The 21,117-nt window shown below is 64.5% G+C and overlaps 3 protein-coding genes across 4 annotated transcripts; 2 read left to right on the forward strand and 1 right to left on the reverse strand.

Moving 5' to 3' along the window:
- The first annotated feature begins 148 nt into the window (after positions 1-148).
- On the forward strand, positions 149-3,227 carry CPTP (ceramide-1-phosphate transfer protein). Of its 2 annotated transcripts, none has more exons than XM_032863126.1 (3): positions 149-170; positions 1,875-2,074; positions 2,286-3,227. In XM_032863126.1, exons 2-3 carry the CDS (start codon positions 1,953-1,955, stop codon positions 2,806-2,808), a joined length of 645 nt encoding a protein of 214 aa, XP_032719017.1. In that variant the 5' UTR covers positions 149-170; positions 1,875-1,952; the 3' UTR covers positions 2,809-3,227. The 2 variants fall into 2 exon arrangements, with proteins under 2 accessions (XP_032719017.1, XP_032719016.1); XM_032863125.1 differs by lacking the exon at positions 149-170 and adding an exon at positions 183-233.
- A 1,815-nt stretch (positions 3,228-5,042) lies between these two features.
- TAS1R3 (taste 1 receptor member 3) lies at positions 5,043-9,664 on the forward strand. Its single transcript, XM_032863127.1, has 6 exons — positions 5,043-5,766; positions 5,881-6,181; positions 6,272-7,054; positions 7,178-7,381; positions 7,522-7,642; positions 7,810-9,664. Exons 1-6 carry the CDS (start codon positions 5,582-5,584, stop codon positions 8,766-8,768), a joined length of 2,553 nt encoding a protein of 850 aa, XP_032719018.1. The 5' UTR covers positions 5,043-5,581; the 3' UTR covers positions 8,769-9,664.
- A 2-nt stretch (positions 9,665-9,666) lies between these two features.
- On the reverse strand, positions 9,667-21,079 carry DVL1 (dishevelled segment polarity protein 1). Its single transcript, XM_032863128.1, is given in 16 exon segments — positions 9,667-10,982; positions 12,213-12,294; positions 12,296-12,420; positions 12,498-12,665; positions 12,746-12,877; positions 13,489-13,641; positions 13,792-13,859; positions 13,935-14,011; positions 14,091-14,230; positions 14,323-14,392; positions 14,476-14,569; positions 15,178-15,316; positions 15,566-15,669; positions 15,921-16,042; positions 16,171-16,240; positions 20,819-21,079. Coding segments are annotated over 16 exon segments (2,103 nt in total). The 5' UTR covers positions 20,989-21,079; the 3' UTR covers positions 9,667-10,593.
- Between the last annotated feature and the right edge of the window lie 38 nt (positions 21,080-21,117).

Consider the following 21,117-nt stretch of genomic DNA (forward strand, 5'->3'; position numbering starts at 1 on the left):
CAGGCGCAGCCCCAACGGCGCCAGCTTCCGGTGCGCCCGCCGGAAACGCCTTCCCACGCGTCGAGCCTCCGGATTGGGCAGCCGGTAACCAATCCCGGACGTCAGGGAGGCGGCCGGGGGCGGGGCAGCGGGTCCAGCGGCAGCCGCGGCTGGGGGCGGCGGCGGCGCAGGTGAGCGGTAGGGCCCCGGGCTCGGGCCCCGGGCGGGGAGCAGAGCTCAACCGAACTCGGCAGGTGGGCCTGGGCATCGCCAAGGGGCCAGGCGTGGGAGGGGGCGACCGAAGGCCTGGCTTCCACGCCGCCCAGGTAGCCGGGCCTCTGCTTAATCCCTGGGCCTCGGCTGGAGCGGGACCTGCCCAGGACTAGGCTCCACCCGAGCGCGGGGTCCGAGCCTGGCGCCACCTGGAGCTCCCTTCCGGAGCAGGACTTGCAGGGCTTACTGGACAGGGCCTCAGTCCTACCCGCTGGGCCTGTGGGGTGTGGGGCTAGGCTGGGTGCCTTCTTCTCCCCGGGGCCTTCAGCCTGCTGTCAGCCACCGAGGGGCGGCGCTAAGGCAGCCCTCTTGCCGAGACTTGACCTTGGGGTTGTGGGCTGACCCTGGGGGAGCCTTGGTGGTGCCCTGCATCACCTCCCCAGAGTTGGCAGGCTGCCTGGCCCGGGCTACACAGCCCGTGTCCTTCCTGTTGTTTGCAAGTTCTGAAAAGCTCCCAGCAGCTCCTCTGCCCTGCTGGCTCAGGTTCTAGACAGGAAGGCCAGGCGCACAGGATATCTGGTGTCCAGGAAGGTAGCCCTGAAGGCCTCAGGGACGGAAGACAGGCCCTGAGAGAGGGGAGGGGCAGGCCGGAAGTCTCTGGAGCTCCCGTTCTTCCTGAGGCCAGGCACGACTGTCCCCCACACCTGAAGACAGGGTGAGCTCACCTCTGGGGGCTCCGCCCAATGCCAGGAGCCTCCAGGGCCTCAGCAGCCACTAGGCCCCATCAGATGCCCCTGGCATCCTGGGTGGCAAGATGCAGCTGAGTCCCCAGGGACTGTCAGAGCCCAACCCCAGTGCCAGCCCTAGGCACCCAGGAGGACAGAGGCTGGGTTGCCCAGTGGCACCCATTCAGTGTGTGGGCACTTGCATGTTTATGGCGGGACTGTATGAATGTGAGCAGAACCCAGGGTGGGACTCTGGCCTCAGGCACTTCTGGAAGGTTCCTTGGGGATGGGGGAGGGCCTTGTGGCTGTCTTCAGACCTTTGGCCCAGCTGCCCTTCTGCATGGCACCTGTACCGCTCCAGCAGGAGTGAAAAGATCGGTGTCTGTCAGGCCATGCTGACCTTGGAGCCTCTGCTCTGGCCCAGGATGCAGCAGAAAAGCCAGGAAGCGCCCAGCCCACCTGGCCACCCTTCCCGGCCCTCCACCTTCCATAGTACTTATCTTGTTTTTAGCTACCATGTTGGACTTTCCCGGCTTTCTCCAAGAATATCGCCCTGACAGGCAGGGCTGGCTGTTTGTCTCATGGGTCACCCACCCTGGAAGGGTGCTTGGCTCTGGGCAGAGACGTGGCTCTGGTGTTTGACTCTGGTGAGAGAAACAAACAATAAACGAGCCAAAAAACGTGAGTGAAGATGTTTGCCATCAATAAGATGTAGCAGAGTGGTTTGACAAGGCTGAGTGACAAGGAGGGGCCGTGCTAAGGTCTGTGGGCATGTGTTCCAGGCCCAGGGCAGCATTGGGTCCTTGTGTCCGATCTTGTGGCCCAGGCAGAAGGAAGTAGGCTTCTGGGGAGAAGGGCACTGATGCAGGCACGGGGCCCAGTGTGGGCTTTTAGTGGGGGGCAGCTGGATCCCAGCAGTTGTTTTCTGATTGCTCTCGCCTCCCTCCCCCAAAACAGTGACCCAAGGAGTGAGCTGACTCGTAGGGAGACAACCCAGCAGCCTGACTTCCCACGTGTTTCAGCACGTATTGAGAAATGGATGGCTTGGAGTCGGACTTCAACCTGCGGGTCGTCTTGGTCAGTTTCAAGCAGTGTCTCAACGAGAAGGAGGAGGTGCTTCTGGATCACTACCTCGCCGGCTGGAGGGGTCTAGTCAGGTGCTTGGGGGGGCACTGCCTCGTGGGGCCCCACCCCTCCCATGTGTTGTGCTGGGTGCTGGGCACAGCCGGCTCCCGCCTGCCTGGGGCTGGTGAGCCACTCTCACTCACCCTTTGGCCGGCAGCTCCTGCAGGGGCGCGCGTGCTCCAGGAGGCGGGGGGCGGGGGTCTCCCCTGCACCCGGGCTGAACTCCTGCTTCCCCTTGAGCAGGTTCCTGAACAGTCTGGGTGCCATCTTCTCCTTCATCTCAAAGGATGTCACAGCGAAACTGCAGATCATGGAGCGTCTGCGCAGCGGCCCCCAGCGGGAGCACTACAGCAGCCTGCAGGCCATGGTGGCCTATGAGGTGGGCAACCAGCTGGTGGACGTGACGCGGCGCTCCCGCCACCCAGACTCGGGCTGCCGGACGGTGCTTCGGCTGCACCGTGCCCTGCGCTGGCTACAGCTCTTCCTGGAAGGCCTGCGCACCAGCCCCGAGGACGCCCGCACGGCTGTGCTCTGCACCGACTCCTACAATGCCTCGCTGGCGGCCTACCACCCCTGGATTATCCGCCGGGCTGTCACTGTGGCCTTCTGTACGTTGCCCACACGCAAGGTCTTCCTGGAGGCCATGAACGTGGGGTCCCCACAGCAGGCTGTGGAGATGCTGGGCGAGGCCCTGCCCTTCATTGAGCGAGTCTACAGTGTCTCCCAGGAGCTTTATGCCAAGCATTCCCTGCTGGATCTGCCCTGAGGGCCAGCGGGCCGGGGCAGGGGAGGGGGGCAGCCAGCACCCGTCAGTCTCCCCACGGAGATGTGTGGGTGCCCCAGGAATGGGAAGAACACTGTCCTCTGCTCGCTGAGCTTGACTGGAGCCCCGGGCCCAGCGTGGCCCACCCAGGCCATGCTTCAAGCCTGCGGTGCACAGGCCATGGCAGAGGACGCGGGCCGCGGCAGTCTACTCCTGCCCTGTCACCTCGCTCTGCCGGGAGCATCTCTGCTTTACCCTCAGCTGAGATACACCTGTGTCCAGTCGGGCCTCACCCAGATGGCGAGGTGCAGAAGGCAGGGCAGGTAAGGGGCAGGATCAGCATTCATGGGAAACCCAGAGAAGCGGCCCCTGCCCGTGAGCCGAGTCGTGAAATGGGGCAGAGTCCCAGGGCCCTGTGGCACAGAGACGTCCTCCTGCGTGCCGGCAAGCACATCCAGCAGGTGCTTGTCCATCCCTGGCCCATCTCCGTGTCCGCACCCGGTACCCCTGGGCCCCTCCACGAGGGGCTGGCCGTCCCCAGGAGGGATAGAACCCCTGGGCAGCCGTTGGCAACGCAGGCGCTCTCCCCATGGCTCACCTCCTTACTAGCCAGGGACCCACATGTCCTTGGCAGCAAGAGCCAGGAGCTGAAGCCCTGAGTGGAGAGTGGAGGCCCGCCCCGCCTCTCTGCACTCTCATCAGCGGCCACCCCGTCCGTCAGGTGCCCCCCAGGCAGCTGCCTGTGGATCTGCACCGCACAGCCCACAGCCTGCTGGTCCGGGGCTAGCCGCTCCCTCCCCGTCATCCGGCAAGAGGCTGTGTTCCCTCCGCCCTGCCCCACAGAGCTCAGGAGAGCCAGAAAGAGACGGTGCACGGAGGGAGCCTGGACTAGAAGCCTAGCCGACAGGCCAGCCGTCACCCAGCACTTGGGGGCCTGGCCTCTTCTACTGGCTCTTCACTGTGAGCTCTGGCCCTTCGAAGCCAAGGGGACCGTATCCACCACACAGCAGATGTGCACACGTGTCAGCTGGCAGAGACCCTGGGAGAGTGTAATTGGGTGATGGTTTTTTCAACATCAATAAATGCCACTTACAGAGCAGGCAGTGTCCTCTAGGTGGAGGTAATCATGCGGCAGGCAGCTACTTCCTGAAGGGAGGAGGGATGTGACCCCACGCGTTAGGGACGTGAGGCCTATCCTGGCCACCATGGGGCAGGGGGATGCTACCTGTCTGTGCTTGTATCCCCCGAGCCCCCTCCAAGGTCCATGTCATTATCCGCATTTTGGGATATGTCCACATTTGGACATTGTGGGGCTGGGTTGGAAGGGCAGGTCTGAAGCCAACTGCGCAGCCTGTAGGGAGAAGAAAGACCTTCCCGGCCTGCGGCCTGTGCAGGGGAGCTGTTCTGAGCCTCAGCAGTGGTTGGGACAGAAGGAGGATACGTGTTGGGCAGCATGCTCTTGGACACCCCAGTGTCAGACCCAAACAGTGTCCAGTGCTGGGTCCCCTCCGCCACCTCCAGGCCTGCTGCTTGGGCCTGTCCCACACAGACCATAGCACTGTGTGGTGCCCACAAAGGCAGGTGACCGTGAAGGCTGCTGTGTGCACCCATGTGCGTACAGGCATGCAGGAGCCACGCGCAGCATGTGTGTCATGCATGTGTGTACCGTGCATCAAGTGTGTATTGTGCGTGCCCCGAGCATGCCATGAAGCTTGGTCCCTCCCCACGGGCAGCAAAGATCAGATCCCAGACTATCTCCTGTAAACATTCGCCAGGGTTGAGACCACCCAGAGCTCCCACTCCACCGCAGGGGTGTCAGTAGCCTCCCTCGTTCCTCTGGGTGCCTCATGGGCACCCCCACACCTGAGCCTCGTGTCATATCCCTGGGGCACCCAGAGGCTAGGGAGGAACTGCAGCAGGCACATCCATCGGGCTCACCTGCACACACCTGGTGCTGACCCAGCTTCAGAGGCCCATTTGGTTATAGCCTTTCCTCCCTTGTTTGCATGCACAGCCCTGCAATCCCCGCTGTGCCCTCTGTCCCCCGAGGGAGGCGCCTGCTGTGTTAAGAGCCCAGGCAGGGTGTGGGCAGATCCAGGCTCAGGGTCCCTGAAGTTTCTGTCCTCAGACCCTGAGCAGAGCGACAGCCCAGACTTTCAAGTTGCGCTGTCTTCCCACAGTCCCCACCCTGGGAACCATCCACCCACCCCCGCTCCAGCCCAGCCACAGGATGGAGAGCCAGCTGCTGCCCTCCTGGCTGGTCGCCCTGAGCCTGCAGGTGTAGTCATGCCTGCATCCCCCCTCCCCCGCAGCCCTCCCCCCACTACTAACAGTCCTGCCCAGGGCTGGAAGATGTGTTTCTGTCCCTACTACTAGGGACACCAGTACCACCTCCAGGCAGCTGGAGACCCCAGGATCCTCTGGTGGAGAAGTCCTGAGTGTCCCTCCTCTTTTCCAGGAAAGGGGAGGGTGCGGAGGGGCTTGGGCACAGCCAGGTAACAAGATCATGGTCCGTGGTTGCTCAGAGCCTGCTTGCCCAGGTCACTGTCAGCCAGAGAGCCTGGTGGGTAGCATCAGGACCAAAGAGTGCAAGGAGCACAAACCCACTGGGCCCAGGAAAGCAAGGGTGTCCCCAGGGGCCCCTGGGCTTGGCAGGTGAGGACAGGTGAGGATTTTGCTAAGCAAATTCTCTGCTCTCCCCTGCCCCAAGTCATCATATCGGGGCCCCCCTTCCTATTCTCTCATTCACTGTCCCTGCTGGAAGCTGGCACCTGCCATGCTAGGCTGGACTCTCCTGGGCCTCACGGCTCTCTCGGGCCTCGGGGCAGGAGCCCCACTGTGCTTATCCCAGCAGCTCAGGATGCAAGGGGACTACGTGCTGGGCGGGCTCTTCCCCCTGGGCACAGCTGAGGATGCTGGTCTGGGCGGCAGGACACAACCCAATGCCACCGTGTGCACCAGGTAGGGAGGTTGGGGGGTGGGGAGCAAGGGTGACGAGGGTGGGGGTGGCTCAGGTCTGGGGTGCTCCTGAGTGGGGACAGGGTGTTGGCCGCCCACAGCCCTGTGTGGCCCCAGGTTCTCGTCCCTCGGCCGGCTCTGGGCGCTGGCCGTGAAGATGGCTGTGGAGGAGATCAACAATGGGTCCACCCTGCTGCCAGGGCTGCGTCTGGGCTGTGACCTCTTTGACACGTGTTCAGAGCCCGTGGTGGCCATGAAGCCCAGCCTCACGTTCATGGCCAAGGCGGGCAGCTGCGACATCGCAGCCTACTGCAGTTACACGCAGTACCAGCCGCGCGTGCTGGCTGTCATCGGGCCCCACTCGTCCGAGCTCGCCCTCGTCACCGGCAAGTTCTTCAGCTTCTTCCTCATGCCTCAGGTGTGCCCCCCCGACCCCCTGGGGCCCCCGCCCCCGCCGGCCCTGCCCGCAGGAGGCCTCACCACAGGAGCTGCCTCGCTGTCCCTGCAGGTCAGCTGCGGGGCCAGCACCGACCGGCTGAGCAACCGGGAAACCTTCCCGTCCTTCTTCCGCACGGTGCCCAGTGACCGCGCGCAGGCCCAGGCTATGGTGGAGCTGCTGCAGGAGCTCGGCTGGAACTGGGTGGCTGCGGTGGGCAGCGACGACGAGTACGGCCGGCAGGGCCTGAGCCTATTCTCCAGCTTGGCCAATGCCAGGGGCATCTGCATCGCGCACGAGGGCCCGGTGCCGCTGCCGCACGCGGGCGGCCTGCGGCTGGGCTCTGTGCAGGACCTGCTGCGCCGGGTGAACCAGAGCCGCGTGCAGGTGCTGGTGCTCTTCTCCTCCGCCCGCGCGGCCCACACCCTCCTCCGCTACAGCATCCGCTGCAGGCTCTCACCGAAGGTGTGGGTGGCCAGTGAGGCCTGGCTGACCTCGGACCTGGTCATGACGCTGCCCGGCTTGGCCACGGTGGGCACCGTGCTCGGCTTCCTCCAGCAGGGCGCCCCGATGCCCGAGTTTCCATCCTACGTGCGCAGCTGCCTGGCCTTGGCGGCCAACCCTGCCTTCTGTGCCTCGCTGGACGCCGAAGACCCAGGCCTAGAGGAGCATGTGGTGGGGCCGCGCTGCCCGCAGTGTGACCACATCACGCTGGAGGACGTATCTGCGGGGTTGCTGCACCACCAGACCTTCGCCGCCTACGCGGCCGTGTACGGCGTGGCCCAAGCCCTCCACAACACACTGCTCTGCACTGCCTCAGGCTGCCCCCCGCGGGAGCCTGTGCGACCCTGGCAGGTAAGGGCGGGGAGCCCCCCCCGCCACCGCCCATGCTCCCGAGGAGGAGTTTCCTTGCGGAGTTAGGGCTGGAGGCAGCTGCTGGCCCAGCACTCCCTCCACCTGCTCCAACCCACCCACCAGCTCCTCGAGAACATGTACAACATGACCTTCCACGCACGTGGCCTGGCACTGCAGTTCGATGCCAGTGGGAACGTGAACATGGATTATGACCTAAAACTGTGGGTGTGGCAGGACCTGACACCCGAGTTGCGCACTGTCGGAGTCTTTAATGGCCGCCTGAAGCTCTGGCACTCCCAGCTGTCCTGGCACACACCAGGGAACCAGGTGAGCCCCCCTCACCCAGGAACAAGCTCTAGCTCTGTCAGGGGGGATGGGTGAGGTCGGGGGGACGGGTTGGAGGGACCATCCCTAGTCTGGGGGCACGCCCAGCCATGCACAACCTGAGCCTCAAGGGCCCGTGCCAGCTGCCTGTGTCCCAGTGCTCCCGGCAGTGCAGGGAGGGCCAGGTGCGCCGAGTGAAAGGCTTCCATTCCTGCTGTTACGACTGCATGGACTGCAAGGCCGGCAGCTACCAGCGCAGCCCAGGTGAGCAGCTCTCCCAGGCCTGCATGAGCTGAGGACAAGTGGGGACCAGGGACACGTGCGGTCTGTGTCCTGGCTCCACGGCCAACTCTGAGGCCAGAGCAAGTGGGTGGGAGTGAGACCGAGGGGCCAGTGCCCACCAGTGCCCCTTCTTTCCTCCCACACCACAGATGACTTCCTCTGCACCCAGTGTGAGCAGGACCAGTGGTCCCCGGACCGGAGCACGCGCTGCTTCCCCCGCAGGCGGACATTCCTAGCATGGGGGGAGCCAGCCGTGCTGGTTTTGCTTATACTGCTGGGCCTGGCACTGGGCCTGGTGCTGGCAGCCCTGGGGCTCTTTATCTGGCACTGGGACAGCCCACTGGTTCAGGCCTCAGGTGGGCCATGGGCCTGCTTTGGCCTGGCCTGCCTGGGCCTCGTCTGCATCAGCGTCCTCCTGTTCCCTGGCCTGCCAGGCCCTGCCAGCTGCCTGGCCCAGCAGCCACTGCTCCACGTTCCACTTACTGGCTGCCTGAGCACACTTTTCCTGCAAGCGGCCCAGATATTTGTGCGCTCGGAGTTGCCACCCAGATGGGCAGAGCAGCTGCGTGGCCGCCTGCAGGGGCCCTGGGCCTGGCTGGTGGTGCTACTGGCTCTGCTGGCAGAAGCGGCACTGTGTGCCTGGTACCTGGTGGTTTTCCCACCAGAGGTGGTGACGGACTGGTGGGTGCTGCCCACAGAGGCGCTGGTGCACTGCCGCGTGCGCTCCTGGGTCAGCTTCAGCCTGGTGCATGCCACCAATGCTGTGCTGGCCTTCCTCTGCTTCCTGGGCACCTTCCTGGTGCAGAGCCAGCCGGGCCACTACAATGGCGCGCGCGGCCTCACTTTTGCCATGCTGACCTACTTCATCACCTGGATCTCCTTTGTGCCCCTCTTTGCCAATGTGCACGTGGCCTACCAGCCCACGGTGCAGATGGGTGCCATCCTCCTCTGTGCCCTGGGCATCCTGGCCACCTTCCACCTGCCCAAGTGCTACCTGCTACTGTGGCGGCCAGAGCTCAACACCCCTGCATTCTTCCTGGGAGATGATGCTGGAGTACAGTGCAGCAGTGGTACTGGGGGGCAGGAGACTCGAGGCAAAAACAAGTGACCCCTGACCCAGGGACCTCACCCCAGTGAACCCAGACTTAGCTGCGATGCCCCCAATCCAAGTTCCTATGAAGCAACCCCAGACTACCCCAGCTGCTGAGACCACCCCCAGCCCTAGATCCTGACTACAGGCTGACTGCTGATCTTGACGTCACAGCGATCCTTGGACCTGAAGCACCCACTTGGGGCCCCAGAGCAGCTCTGCAGGTCTTAGACAAGCCCTGGCCAGGGCCTACCCATGTGACCCAGTCCCACTGGTCCAAAAAAGAAGCCCATAGAAAGATTCCTCGGGGCTCCTGTAGCTCATGCCAAGAGCTCAGGAGAGCCCCCAACCAGATCACCTGAAGTCCAAGCTGGGCATTACTTGCCTGGCCAGGCCCAGCCTGGAGCCTCCAGTCAGCACCTATCCAAGCATCACAGGAATGGGAGGTTAGTGGGTGGGCTGGAGCTGCTCTGACCTCTCTGCAGGGGCATTCAATTGACCGTGGGCCCCCAGAGTGGGACAGGAATGGTAAGTAGGATGGGGTCCCACTTGGGGGAGGATGGGGAGCACACCCCACCTCTTCTCTCCGTGGCCCGGCCTGAGCTGGTAAAATGGGGTCAGATGGCCACCAGAACCGTGGACAGAGCCTGGGGTCAGCACCAAGGCCAGCACCCATAGCCAAGACCCCGGGAGCCAGGAGCTAGCACCACGGACAGAAAGACCAGCCACTAGGACCCTGACAGAAGCCAGGACCAGGGACAGAGCCCTGGTGCAGACCACGGACCCAGAGGACAGCACCTGGCCAGTCCTCGGTCAGCTCTCAGCCAGGCCCTGGGGAGGCTGGACAAGCCCCCACACTCCAGCCTTCTAAGGTACCCCGGAGAAGAGAAGAGACACAGACCACACATCAGTCCCATAAAATTAAATGCTTTTTAGTCTTTAAAATAGCATTTACACAGAAGCAGCTCTATTAACTATCTGGACGGACACTCCGACTTGATACAGTATCTACAGCGCAGATGTGTGCAGGCCAGAAACGCCAGGAAGGAAGCGGCGTGAGAGGGTGGGCAGCCACCCAAGGGCAGCAAGGAGGAGTGGGCTGGCTACCCCCTCTTCCCCGCACCCTGCCCCTGCAGCAGCTGTGTGCATCCGGGCCCCTTGCCCCTCAGGGTCACATCCCCACCACCACCAGCCGAAACACGTCCCCCTCCCATCTACCCCCTCGCCAACCCTCCCACTTTCGGATGGGACCTGTGTCCCTGCATTCAGTCTGAGACCCGGTGGGGGGGGGGTGCTGGCCACCACCTCCCCCAGAGCACACAGGCCAGGCAATAAATAAATAAATTAGATCCCTACCCTGGGCATCCACAGAGGAGCCTGGGGACTCTGATTCCACCTTCAAGAAAGGCCAACCCAGCCCAGGCAAGAGTGGTGGGGCCTGTGATTTGAGCAAAGAGGGGGCGCAGGCCCAGTAGCCACTCCTCAGCTTAGTCTGGGGCTCTGTGCACCACTCTTTAGACAAGTGGGGGGGTCCCTGAGGCACACCCCAAGGGCACAGGGTCTGCACGGACACAAGCTGCTCCAAATAGGAATGGACGGACTGCTGACCTCAGATCGTGGTGGTCTGGGCTGCCCTCAGCCCCTCGCCCAGCTGCTCCCACTCTGTCCAGGCCTGGGCCCCCGGACATGGACCCTTGCGTGCATGGAAGCGCAGGCTGGCCTGACCCAGGACAGCCACCCATAAGGCAAGCTCACGTGAGCCCCAGAGACGATGCCCTCCGCAGGAGCGGGCAGGACCACCGGCTCCCCACCTCGGGCCGAGCTGAAGGCACTCTCTCCTCAGTCACATGATGTCAACAAAAAATTCACAGGGGTTTCCCATGGCCTTCTGGAAGGACTGGCGGCTACCTGTCAGCTCTGGAGGAACAGCAGTCAGTTCCCGGACAGGCGGCCCCCCTGGGGGCCCCCCCACCACTGAGTAAGCCTTTGTTAAGGGATACAGTGGGGGTAGCCCCGGGGCAGCAGCCGAGGCCTGGCTGTGTGGGCTGCCGCCCCGGCTGAGCTGGCTAGCCGGACGCTCCCGCCGGCTGCCGCCACCGACCCCACTCGGCACCGTGTGGTCCGACTCGCTGCCACTGCCCCCAGCTCCAGCCGCCCGGCGCTCCTTCTCACGGCCCAGTGCCCGCCGGCTGCTCCCGCCAGCGCTCCGGGTGGACCCACTGCTTTTGCTTCCTGGAGTCGAGGACAGGGGACAGGAATGAGATGCTCAGTGTCATGCCACATCACTGCCAGGATAACCGGCCATTGCCAGGGAAACCAGAGACAGAACCTGGTGGTCTCAAGCAGGGTGGGTGTGGGAGGGGGCAGCCATGCAGAAAGGAGAGCAGGGCTGGCCCCACTCAGAGAAGCAAGAGCAGCAGCAGCAGCAGGCCGGGGGGAGGGGGGAGGCAGGGCGAGCAGAGGCAGGCAGGCAGGGACACTCTGGGGCCAGCTCAGGGCCCCCATCTCACCCCAATGCCTGATCTTGTAGCTGAGAGCCTGAGGCCCAAGCGAGGCCCCATGTGCCCGGTGCTCCCATTAGCCATCCTGGGCCCCCCACCCCCAAGACCCACCTTCCGTCCAGCCCCAAGGCCCTGGCCAGCTACTCAGCTCGGCCCCCGTCCTGGGCTCCCAGGAAGAGCGGGGACCCTGAGAAGGCCAGCTGACCGGGAACATGCTGAGAGGGACGCCGGGCGGGACCCTGGCTTACCGGCCCGGAGGGTCCACTCCGCTAGTCCTTCAGTCTAAGGCTTGCTCAGCACAAAGCAAGGGATAGCACGAGTTACACAGTAGGCCTGGCCCGGACACCCGTTCCCGCCTGCGGCGCATGCCGCCACCAGCTGGGCCTGTCCAGGATCTGCAGGTGCCCAGCACTAGCTTCCTCTGGGCCACCACTGCCCTCTGACCTGCTCTCCTCTCTCCCCCATCCCTACTGGCCTCTACCAGGCTGGCTGCCTGACCTCTGTCCCCTGGCTTCAGTGACACCAACAGCCTCAGGCCACTCCTCTAACAAGCCCCCTCCTCAGGGACGCCCCTGAGCTTCCTGCTCAGCTCTCCATACATCCTAGGGTGGGTCCCCAGTTGTCTGTGGGACTGTCCACCTCTGGCTCCAGGCCAGGTTGCAGGTGCTGGGGGCAGAGGTCTGTCCTCCATCATGTCCTGGGACCTCTCTGCCGTCCTTCCCCAGCCCATCTCCTGGCCTTTTGCTTCTGCTGCACCTGGAACATCAGCACCCCCGCGACACACAGCCCCCAAGTCTGCAGAGTTCTCCCCATCCTCCTGAACCACTCACCCCTTCCAGAAGGAGCTCACCCAGGGCCTCAGCACAGAGCAGGGAGGAGCGCACGGGGCAGGGGGGCGGGCACACACAGCAGAGCCAGGCGGCAGGGACAGTGGGGAGCTGGGCACCCAGCAGGCTCTCACCTTCACTCTGCTGACTTCCTGCACTGCCGCTACCATAGCTGAAGCCAGGGTCCTGGTACGCAGGTGGGAAGCAGGGCGGGGGGGCCTGGGTACTGGTAGGGGTAGCCCTGACCCAGGGGCCATGGGGCGGCCGGATGGGGCAGGGGGGCCAGCGTGTCCTGATCCGAGGCCCCGCTGGAGCCACTGTTGAGGTTCAGGGCTGCGAGATCTGGCAGGAGGGGCGGGCGGGTGAGGGCAGTGTGGGTGGGCCCTCGGGGGACCCCCGCCCCGCAGCCCCCCACTCACTGCTGCACAAGTCTCCGAAGACATAGTAGCACTGCTCCGAGAAGGTGATCTTGTTGACCGTGTGCCGCAGGAAGCCCCGCTTCAGCATGCTGCTGGCGTACTTGCGAGCCTCGCGCCGCTCCTTGAAGCCCTCCACGTGCGTGTACAGCCAGTCCACCACGTCCGCCCCTGACCCGGAGCACGCATTAGGGCCCAGAGCCTGGGGTCCCAGCCCACCCGCCTGGAGCCAGCCCCATGGCACCCCTCACCGATGACGGCGTTAGCGATGGTGATCTTGAGCCACATGCGGTCTCGGATCTCCAGGCCCGAGTCTGGCAGCTGCATGACACGCACCACGGCCCCCATGTCACTCTTCACCGTCAGAGGCGTCTCCTCCAGTTCTGCAAGGCACAGCCCCCGCCCTCAGCCCTGAGCAGCCAATGGCAAGGAGGGCTGGGATGGGCCGCGGGGCCCACCGTGGGGACCCAGCTCTGGGTCAGGTCTGTGGTCACAGAGCCCAGGCCATGAGGCTATCCAGCGACTGTGGGCTCCAATCCCACCACAGCACAGACCTCACAGGGGTGGGGAGCAAGGGGGGTTCAGGTATTTGTCCCCTAACCCTGCAGATGCTTTGTCAGGATCTTGGGTCCAAACCCAGGTGAGGCCACGCCCCCACTCCACCCCCGCCCTTGCAGACCAGAGCCCCACAGGGAGAGGCCTCCTCCCCTCCCCAACTCCGCTCGCTCAGGGCTGTTCGTTGTGTTAGCTGCAGGAAAGCCGGGTGGGGGCCAGGCGCAAGCCCTGCCTCTCCTCTCTGGGGGTCCCCAGGGCTGGCCTGACCCCTCCAGGCATCTTTCATCCCCACCACATGGCCAGCCAGCTGGAAGGAGGGCGTGCGTGAGGGCAGACCACACGTGTCAGCCACATCCATCCATGGGCAGGCCCTCCGCTGCAACAGTGCTGGGTGGGCGCCCTGGGCCTCGGGTCCCTGCTCCCCTGAGCTGCCACTTACGTGGAGCGCCGGGCACAGAGCTGGTTAGTGAGGAGGAGCTGGTGCGCGTGACGGCGCTGGAGCAGGGGCTCGTACCGTAGCGTGGCAGGGCTCCGGTCAGCGCCGCCGTGTGGGACAGCCAGGCGGCGGGGTCGATGGGCCGTACCGGGTCAGCTGGGTGGCCGCCGTGTGGTAATGGATGGACGGACAGACAGACGGATGGATGGCAGCACACGATGGAGCACAGAGGCACAGAGGAAAGGACCTTGAGGCTGGGCAGGTGCCCTCACCCCCCTCCCGCAGCAGCCCTGCAGGGTCACTCACCCCTCGGGATGGTGAAGTAGCTCCGGGGGGTCGGGTCCCAGCACTTGGCCACCGTGAGGCTGATGGGCCTGTGGGGTGCAGCGGGTCACACAGGCGAAGCCGCAGGGACCCCAGACACGCCCCTGCCCGCCCCTACACCTCACCCCGTCTGGGACACGATCTCCCGCAGCACCCGCACAGCGTCATCATTGCTCATGTTCTCGAAGTTGATGTCGTTTACCTGGGGGGTGAGGGGTTCAGTGTGGCGGCTCGGTGAGCTGGCCTCGCGGCACCCCCAGCTCCTCCCCGCAGCCCCACACCTGCAGCAGCATGTCCCCCGGCTCGATGCGCCCGTCGGCTGCCACGGCCCCGCCCTTCATGATGGAGCCGATGTAGATGCCGCCGTCGCCCCGCTCGTTGCTCTGGCCCACGATGCTGATACCCAGGAAGTGGTGCCTCTCTGCAGGGGCGAGGGGTGAGCAGGCGTCCCCTGAGGGGGGCAGCCCAGCCAGGGGACCCAGCACCCCGCGGGGGACCCCAAGAAGGCCTCACCCATGTTGAGAGTGACGGTGATGATGTTCAGGGACATGGTGGAGTCCGTGATGCTACTGAAGGAAGAAGCCTGCAGGGCAACCCAAGTGAGGGCCATGGGGCAGGGGCTTCATGGGGCGCCCCACCCCCACCCCCTGCCCCGCCACCACCTACCCGGTCCGCCTGCCGCAGGCGCTGCTTCCGTCGCCTCCGCTTGTGCTTCCGGATGAGCCGCGAGGACGTGCTCTGCTCCGTGGAGCTGCTCAGGCTGGGGGAGGGGAGGGGCCGGGGAGGTTAGGGGCCTGGCCCAGGACTGCAAGGCAGGGGCGGGGCGGAGGACAGGGCACCCAGGTGCCGGCTCCCTGGACACCCCCAGCCAGGTCCGCCTGGGACGAGCTGGGGTAGAGTCTGCCCAAGATTAGGCTCAGCTCTGGCGCGGACACGACCCGACCCACATGACACGTACCAGCTCCGCACCTCGTGCAGCACCACTCAGGCCAGATGAACACACAAACACTGTGGAACCCATGTGCACGTGCACACACCCGTCCATGTATATATACACTCCTGGAATCACACACCCCCACGCATGTGCACACACACCCATACACATCTGCATACCCACATGCGACAGGACTGTGCACACCTGCTCACACACCCATGTGCACACACATGCCCTGCAGGCACACCCATGACACACACAGGCATGCTTGTGCACACCTGGGATATGCTTGCACACACATCTGGATGCACCCACCCACGCAAACCTGTAACACCCGCGCACACATCCATGTGCACACACATCCACACACACCTGTAACACCCACGCACACCTATAGCACCTGTACACACACCCGCATGCACACACCCACGCACCGGCTTGTGTTGTCCTCCTCATCGGAGTCGATGAAGCTACTAGACTCGAGTTCGCTACTCAGAACCGCAGAGGCACTGTCGGGGGGCAGCCCCAGGTCTCGCCGCCGGTCCCCCCTTGGGTGCCCATTGGTCCGGGCAACTGTGGGGACAGCAAGTAGGAGAGCTGGCCATGGAGTTCCCTATGTGGCCTCAAGCACCAACTGACCTGGGAGCCCACCAGGTGACGGTGGGGCTGCTGGGGGCGGGCAAGTGTCCCTGGGGTCCTGGGCAGACAGGCCTAGGACCTCCACTCTTGGACCTCCATTGGTTTGGGGGCACTACTGGGAGGAGGCAGGGTCGTAGGGTGCACCATGGGGTCCTGGGTATGTCTAGGGTGCGGCTTCATTACCTTCCTCACGGTTCCGCCGTCGGGCTCGCTCCCGCCGGTGGCTGACCAGAGACTCCGTGCCCGTCTCATTGTCCATCCCATCGCGGCTGCTGGCTACGTTGGGGCTGTGCCCACAAGAGAGGGTGGGCTGGGGCAGTCTGCACTGCCTACACTGCAACACCCTCCCGGCTCCTTCCCTCCTCTCCCACCCACACACCTGCCCAGACTGGGCCTCCCTGCCCACCCCTCCTCCACTGACCACTTTCTACTGACCATGGGTCCCTGATTAGTTACCTCTTCCCCTGACAGGCCTGGTAGGCAGCAGGCCCCTCAGGACCACCAGGCTCAGCCCCCCCCAGCCCCGCACCGTCCTTACTGGAAAGAGGGTGGCCGGGAGTCCCCGATGCCGCCCGTTCTCTCAAGAGGTGGGGGCAGGTCTGTGTGACCATCAGTGCTCTGAGACCCGGCATCTGAGTGTACGCCCTCGGCCAGGACCAGCTGCAGAGGACAGCAACGGCTCAGGGATACCCGCCAGCCTGCAGGCCTACCCGCTACCCACACGGGTTCAGCCAAGCCCAGCCCCTTCCCTAGCCAAGTACCCTTCTGCCAACATCCCATGGACTCACCCAGGATACCACACGGCCATTGAAGCAGGGCAGCTTGGCGTTATCATCAGAGATCTCCTCCTTCACCACTCTGCGGACAGACAGTGCCGTGAGGCCACCTACAGGAGGGCTGGCTCCCACCAGCGGGCTCTGGAGGGAAGATGCCCCCACACTCTCATCCAGGGTACATGCCAGCCCAGGCTGTCCAGCCACATGCCCAGACGTCAGTCTGTGTGGATGCCCCTGCCTGCAGCAATCCCATCTGGGGACCCTTGTCATCCTTCTGTGGACACCTCCCAGGGCCCAGATCAAGAAGCAGGTCCAAACTCCCGACCCTCGAGTGGCAGACGGTCACCTCATCACCCCTATAATGCAAGCGTCTGCCCTGCTCTGTGTCTCTGTGCCCCACGGAGTGCGGCTCCACGACAGCGGGGCTCTGTCTGGCTTCTTCTCTGCACCTCCCCACCCCCCAGACCCAGCCCCACCCCAGAACAGGGCCTGATTCACAACAGGCCTCAATACAGACGTGAGCATAAGCAGACCACACGAGCACAGGCAGACTGCGATAGGAGGGCACGCAAACCTGTACGTGCACACGGAGGGCAGGCCACCACCCGCCTGGCCCGTCCACCTGGCCATGGAGACAGAAGCAGACCCCACTCTCGGCAACAGCCCAACTCAAGGCCTGAAAGGACAGCCAGGCACAGGCTGCTGGGCCCACTGAGAAGTCCCAGCCCCAGAGGCCAGCAACCAGCCCCTGGCCTGGTGGTGTGGGGGTGGGGACGGTACCCAGGCAGGACACAGAAAGCCAAAGCAACGCTAACGGGGTGGTAAGCCAACGACACTGTGGTCAGACACAGGTGGGACATAGGGTCAGTTGTCAGATCCAAAGGGCTGAGGAAAGAAGCAGCCAGCATGGTTCATAAGGGCCGGGAGGAGGGGCAGGCAAAGGTTATGGCCCAGATGCACCCCACACTGTGGCCTCCTTGAGGCCCAGGGATCAGGGCAGACAAGGCCAGGCCTGCAGCAGGAGGCACCCCGACGCCCTACCCTCCTTGAGCCCAGCCCTGCCCAACACAGTGGGATTTCCACACCGGGGACTCAGGCCCGGTAGAAAAACAGGAGCCAGGAGAACAGGCAGGAAGCAGCCTTGTGACCTGTTGAGCCTGGACACCGGGACTCTGCCAGTCCTGGGCAAGAACAGGTGGCAGGAGGCCTCCACCGGGCGGGCACACCACACTCCTCCAAGTGAGCGAGGCCCAGGTCCACCACCCACCACTCAGGCCTCAGAAGACAGGAGAGACAGGGCCAGCCAGGACCGGAGGGGGCACCCTGCCAGTATCCCGCAGCAACCCTCTGACACACCCCTCTGCGTGCCAGCCATGCAGGGAGCAGAGAGGTGGGCAAGCAGCAGGAAGAGAAGCCCCTGTATCTGGTGCTCCAACCAATGCAGACACCACAGCTGAACACAACAAGCTCCCTGGGGAGCCTGGGACCCAGCCCGGGACTCAGCGGAGGTCCCCCAAGAGGGGGCCACCAGAAGAAGACCTAAGGGGGCCTAGCACCACCTGGGGCTCTGCCAGCTGCAGCCAACAGACAGCCAGGCAGCCAGTCCTCCTGGGGGCCCAGCAGGCTGAGAGCACAGGCTGGGAGTGAAAGCAGCAGCCAAGACTCGGGAAGGACCTGGTTCCTGTTCCGTGGCCCAGGTGGCCCGACTTCCCCTGCCATTGCCAAGCCCCTGCCCTTTCTGACTCACCCTGGGGCTGGCAGATGAGCTCCCAGCCCTCACTGCACAGAGCCTGCCTGGCCCCCCCAGCGGCCGATGGCCCACCTGGACAGGGCCTCCAGGTGACCAAACACCCAGGGCTGCCCGAGCCTCTGTGCCCCTCACCCCTGCATAAATGAGCCCCCAGAGCCCAGAGTCCCTGCTCCCCTGCCAGAGGAACCCAAGTTCCCCAGCCCAGCGCAACAGGACATCCCGCCTTCCACTTGAGGCCTGGAGCAGCGGGGCGGGGGGTGGGGCACCAAGGCCCCCACCCAGTTAGGCCAAAACAGCCAGCAGGTGGGGGGGTGCCAGAGCCTCCAGGACAAGGGCACAGGTGCCTTCCTCAGGATGCACGATGCTGCCCACCACTACCCAGCATAATCTCTGGGAGCTCCAGGCAGAGCCAAGGGCAGGGGAGGCCTCAGTGGAGCATGGGGGAAATGCCTCCGAACAGCTCTGGGGCTCCCTCCCTGGCCGGGCCTCACCAAGGGGAAAAACAGACCTCGGAAACAGTCTCTGCCGACCCTCGGGGAGCCCACCCAGGGGCACCCCCCCCGGCACCACGCCCCCAACCTCAAAATTCCTGGCGAGATCCCAGTTAGCCTCAAACTTGTGGCTGTCCGGCCCCGCCCGCCACCCCCGCAGACTCGCCCTGGCAAGGAATCTGCCCAGAGCAGGGCCCTTAGAGCCAAGCACAGCCACAAGGGGACCCCCAGGGCTCCCAGAGGCCACAGCGTGCCATAGGCCAACCCTTGCCTATCTTCAGAGGCACAAGGTCCCCCCCACGAAACTCCTGCCATGGAGCAGGAAGATGGCAGAGCAAGCTCATACACGACAAAGGAGATCTCGAAGAAAGCCCCCCATGCCCCCACAAGTCAGGGATCCTCAGTTCCCACTGTGCCTCTGGCTGCCCCTTCCCCCCCAAAGCCCCCCGCCTCCTGACCCCAGGCCGTGGTCCTGCAAGCTCCAGGACAAGGGGGTCACAGTCCTCTACACCCTGCCATACGTGCCGAGGGTGCCTCTCTGGACCCTCCCAACACCACTGGGGGCGCTGAGCCCAGATGGACCGGCTGCAGAGGGCAGAGTGGGCACTCGCCCAGGGAGGCTGGGTCAGGCCCAGCCCCCACCCCCTGCCCCGCCACCCACAGACAGAGGGCTTCAGAGACCAGAGCTCCTGGCCCAGAGATGGAGGTACCCGGGCTGCTGCCAGGCAGATGAGCTAAGTGCCAAGTCTATCCAGGCCTGGAATCAGCAAGGCAGCCCCAGTAGCAAGGAACTCCAACCTCTGCCTCACAGTGAAAAAGCTGGCCCCAGACTCCTCCCCGTGCCACCGCTCACCAGAGCCAAAGCTTGGCACCTCTGGGCCAGCCCACCATAGCCCTAGGGACCTTCCCTAGCTTTGCTGTGACCTGCACGGGAAAAGTGGGAGGTAGGCACAGGACCCCCCACTCACTCGGCCAAAGATGGGAGTGGGACCCGGCGCAGAGCAGGTGGCCAGGGCCACACCTCAGACTCCCCTTTCCCTTACTAAGTGGCCAACCATGGCTGGGAACAGAGGCTCGGGGAACTCAAGGCCTGGCCTACAGTGGGATGGTAGGCTGGGGCAGGAGGCCCAGGCTCACAAGGGTGGTCCTCACAGCCCCTGATCTGAGGCTACCCCTCTCATGGTGGGCCACTGCCCAGCCCACCCAGGGTTGCCGAGAATGCACGCTCCCTCTCTGCCCCTCCCTAGTAGCGGTGGATAACAAGAAAGTCTAATTGTCCAAACTTCCCTCAGGCCCCCCCCGAGAACTGCTGAATGGCCCCTACTTGACCTGACCTGGGGCTGCCCAGGGTCCATGCAAACCAGAGAATCCAGGAAATGGCCTCAATGTCAAAGTCCCGAGACACAGTCACACACAAGGACACGGGCTGCCTGAGGGCGGCCAGGCACACCTGCTCAGCCCACGAGGCCTCTAAGTACCCCACCCCCCCAGCACTGCTGAGCTGGGGACTCAAGTTACTCACGGCTGTGCTGGGTCAGGCCTCAGAGCTTCAAGCGTACAGCCGGCCTCCTGCTCACCGTCCCAGAGGCCCTGCCCAGTGCAAGCGGGAAGTCCCCTCAGCCAAGACAGCCACCACTAAGGCTGGACCTGGGGACACTGACCCAGAGGCTTCTGGCGTCAGCAGATGGTCCAGGCTGCTCCCGGGAACCCAAGTACTATGCGGCTCAACAAGCACAGAGGCCCAACAGAGAGCGCCCTCCAGGCGGGGGTGGGGGGGGTGACAACCCATGGTCCCTAGTGATCCTCAACCTCTGCTTTGCCCTCAGGACCCTGGAGGAGGGATCCAGAGAGAGGCTCTCTTGAGCCTCTGGAAACTTCCGCAGACTCCTACAGACAAATCTGTGCCCGCTAGAGATCACCTTTCTCCCCCATGCTAATTACAGTGGACCCACTGGGCAGCTAGGACCCTGCCCTCATCCCTTCCTCCCCCCACCCCACCCCCACATTCCTCTGACCCCAGGCCCCATGAACCACACGCCCTTCAGGTCAGCCCTATAAGCACCTGCCCTCCACAGAAGGGGGGCAGGGGAACCTGAGTCTGACAAGCGCCAAGCTCACCCTGGGCCACGGACCTTGACCACCGGCAAGTCAACACACTCAGCCACACAGGCCCCGGCTCAGAGCGGGTGGAGAAACGAGGACCCTCGCCTCCCCACCGCCCAGCGCTCCCAGGCTCCTGGGCAGGCAGCCAGGGCCCCAGGCGTCCCCAGCTCAGGGCACAGCCAGGCTGGACGCGCGGCACCGCCGGGGAGCTGAGGCACGGCGCCCGGTCACAGTCCCAAGACTCCCCAAGGCCCTGCCCGGGCGCGGACAGGTGCGGAAACCCGTCCCCGCGCACAGGCCCCCACGGCCCACTGACCCGAAGTCCTGGTCCATGGACTTGAAGAAGAATTTGTAAGCGTGCACGGGCCGGTTGCTGAGCACATTCTTGAAGTCGGCCAGCGTGACGCGCTCGGGCGCCACGGGCAGCTTGACCAGGTACGGCGTCTCCTCCTCGTCCATGTGATAGATGATCTTGGTCTCCGCCATGGCGCGGCGGCGGCGCGGGGCCCGCGCGGCGCTCCCGGCCCGGCGCGGGGCTCGGACGCCGGCGCCTCCCCGCTGCCGGCCTGCGCCCCGCCCGCCCGCCCGCCAGCCGCTCCCGGCCCGGCCGCTCCC

This window comes from Lontra canadensis, unplaced genomic scaffold (assembly GCF_010015895.1).
Source record: "Lontra canadensis isolate GAN:19392208 unplaced genomic scaffold, GSC_riverotter_1.0 scaffold25, whole genome shotgun sequence".
Lineage (NCBI taxonomy): Eukaryota > Metazoa > Chordata > Mammalia > Carnivora > Mustelidae > Lontra > Lontra canadensis.